This window comes from Pterocles gutturalis, unplaced genomic scaffold (assembly GCF_000699245.1).
Source record: "Pterocles gutturalis isolate BGI_N339 unplaced genomic scaffold, ASM69924v1 scaffold99, whole genome shotgun sequence".
Lineage (NCBI taxonomy): Eukaryota > Metazoa > Chordata > Aves > Pterocliformes > Pteroclidae > Pterocles > Pterocles gutturalis.
The window spans coordinates 3,985-6,544 of NW_010132799.1; the positions used below are offsets into that span (position 1 = coordinate 3,985).

At 50.6% G+C, this 2,560-nt stretch overlaps 1 protein-coding gene across 1 annotated transcript in view; it reads right to left on the reverse strand.

Moving 5' to 3' along the window:
- The window catches only part of SGTA (small glutamine-rich tetratricopeptide repeat (TPR)-containing, alpha), a gene marked incomplete at its 3' end in the record, with an annotated part of 6,572 nt that overhangs the window by 3,208 nt on the left and 804 nt on the right, over positions 1-2,560 (reverse strand). Inside the window, 4 exon segments of the mRNA XM_010080976.1 lie at positions 81-185; positions 988-1,087; positions 1,683-1,767; positions 1,968-2,071. Of these exon segments, the coding sequence (XP_010079278.1) occupies positions 81-185; positions 988-1,087; positions 1,683-1,767; positions 1,968-2,071 (394 nt within the window).

Here is a 2,560-nt window from a genome sequence, read left to right on the forward strand (position 1 = left end):
GGCAGAACACCACCAACAGCATCACTGCCACGAGGCATTTTGAGATTAAAATTCTAGCACAAAAACCTGCTTGTACTTACCCCATTCTGCCATAAGCTTTGCTGTAGTTTGGATCGATGCCTATCGCTCTTTCACAGTCTCTCACCGCTCCGGCATAATTTCCTAGCTTACTGTATGCAGCAGCTCTGGAGGAATGAAGAAAGATGTGCAGAAAACACTTACCAGCTTGAACGCGCTGATCAAGGCCATCCCTGCTCCCTCTCCGTCATCTCCTGTTGTATGAGGCAAAGTCAAGCGTGAACCTGACACAAACCCAGGCCCCAGCTAGGTGAGCAGGCTGCGATCCAAACACCCAGCCCCACGTTCCGCTCCTGCCGCAAATACATCCAGGCTCCTGCTCCTGCTCGTGGGCTTTCCAAGAGGAGCCTGGGTTCCGGGGAGGCACGCAGCGGTCACACTCGTGAGCTCCATCTCTCTCAGCTTCCCTTACATCTTTTTTAATTTAACAGTTGTCTCCCCACCAATTTTCAAAAACACTTCTGCTTAGAACTGAAAAATGAGACATTCGCTCGCATGCCCCGCTTTGCGCACACATCTGTAATTGTCAATAACAAGCCTCTGAATTGTCTCATTTCACTCCTTTGTTTTATTATCAATGCAGCCTCTCAAATCTGGGCTCTCTACTCCACTCAGAGTTCACTGCACGAAAGCAGATAGCATCTCTTGGCATCCTGATCTCTCCTCAAACGCCTGATAGAGTCGGTTTCCACACCCACATCCTATCTACAGATGCCAGGGCACTGAGCTGGCAGGAGGCAGGGGAAAGGGTGTCATTATGTGCTTAAAAAAACCACACAAAGAGCAAGCAACAGAACAAGCAGCCTACAGAATCATAAAAAAGGGATTTTGACCATTCAAGAGTTTTAGATATTTGGAATAAGAACAAAAACCCTGGTGTGCAAGAGTGGAGGAAGAGACAATCCATACCTGTTGCAAAAATACACAGCATTGGATGGATTTAATTCAATTGCTTTTCCATAGAAAGCCACAGCAGCTTCAAAATTTTCCACCTTCATTTGGTCATTTCCTAAAGAGATGGTGGAAAGGCTCGTTAACGAGTGAAAACGGGGGAGAAACAAAAGCAACAGGCTTGGACCTACGTTCTACTTAAAACTGAACATGAGAGAAACAAACAGGCACACTCAGCAGTGAGGAGGGGAACTGCATCTTGATAATTCCAGGTTCCTGCAAGCTCCCCCAGCTGCCCTCCCACCTCAGGTACACCCAAGGCCTTCCCAAAGCAGCACCACATCCCAAAAAGCACTGCAGTGCCTCAGCTCAGAGAAAGTTCTCTGCTGTACTTCAGCACTAATCACGCTCTCCTGCGTGGCAGAGAAAAGGCAACACACGGAGGAAAGCTCAAGAGGAAAGATGCCCCGTTCTACACAGCCGCAGGATGCAGGAGAAAGCGCTGACCCAGCTGTCTGTTGAGGCTCTGTGGCAGCTGAATTATGCCAACCTACGCACACCGCTGGAGCACAAGCAGAGGAACAGGCAGAAATGGGAGGGCTGATCCCATTTGCTTTCCCCCATCCCAAGCACTCCCCAGGAGCTGAACAAATTAAGCCTCTCTCCCTGTTATCATCTAAACCTCATTATACACCGGCTCCGGAGGAGGTTACCTTCAGTCTTGAGTCTTTCAGCCTCAGCTATGTCATCTTCAGAGGGGGTGATGGGCTCCGAGTTGGTTCTGATGTGTTCAGGGTCCTTGCAAGGAAAGGGAGAACACTGCGATAAGGAATCCCACCGAGACGTACGACACCTTCCCAAACACCGGCTCGTCAAGTCCAAGACATTTCACTCCCCCGCACCTCCGAGGGGGCAGCATCGCCAGAGAAATCGAGCAGAGCTCATTGCTTTGGCTGCTTAAATGGAAACTCAGCACATACTTCAGGGTGCTCACTCACCTTTCCTACAGCAGCTTCAAATATTTCAGGAAGAGTCTGGGACACAGCCAGGCCTTGGTCTTCCATCGAGACCCCAAATGCTGTCTCCAGGCACTGGATGGCCACTAGACGAGAAGAGTCAGGTAATTAGTTCTCCCCATTCCATCTAAATACTCAGCCTCCCCCCACAGCACCTGAATTTCCTACTGTTGAACATACCAGGAAAAAAAACCCACCCTAAGCCACACAATCCCACACACCAGACTTGATATTTGGGCCGTATCCTCAAATTTCACCAAAACCTCAGAGCTGGGCAAACCTTAGCTCTGGAGATCAGGCTCCTGGCTGGAGCCAGTCCCAACTCCCATCCCCTCAGGTGACCCCAGGGCAGGTACCGGGGCAGACGTTAACCAAACGGGGCTTTACCAGCATCCCACAGATGCAGGTGGCAAAGAGCAAGGAGAGATCCCCAAGTTTCCCTTGCCAGAGGGCGGCTGCTCTGGGAAGTGCAGTGGCCACACAGGGGTGCACGGACACCAAAGCACCTGGTCAGGAAGCTGTTCCCAGCACAGAGGGAATCCCAGAGAACACACGAGCTCAGTTTTACAGACCTC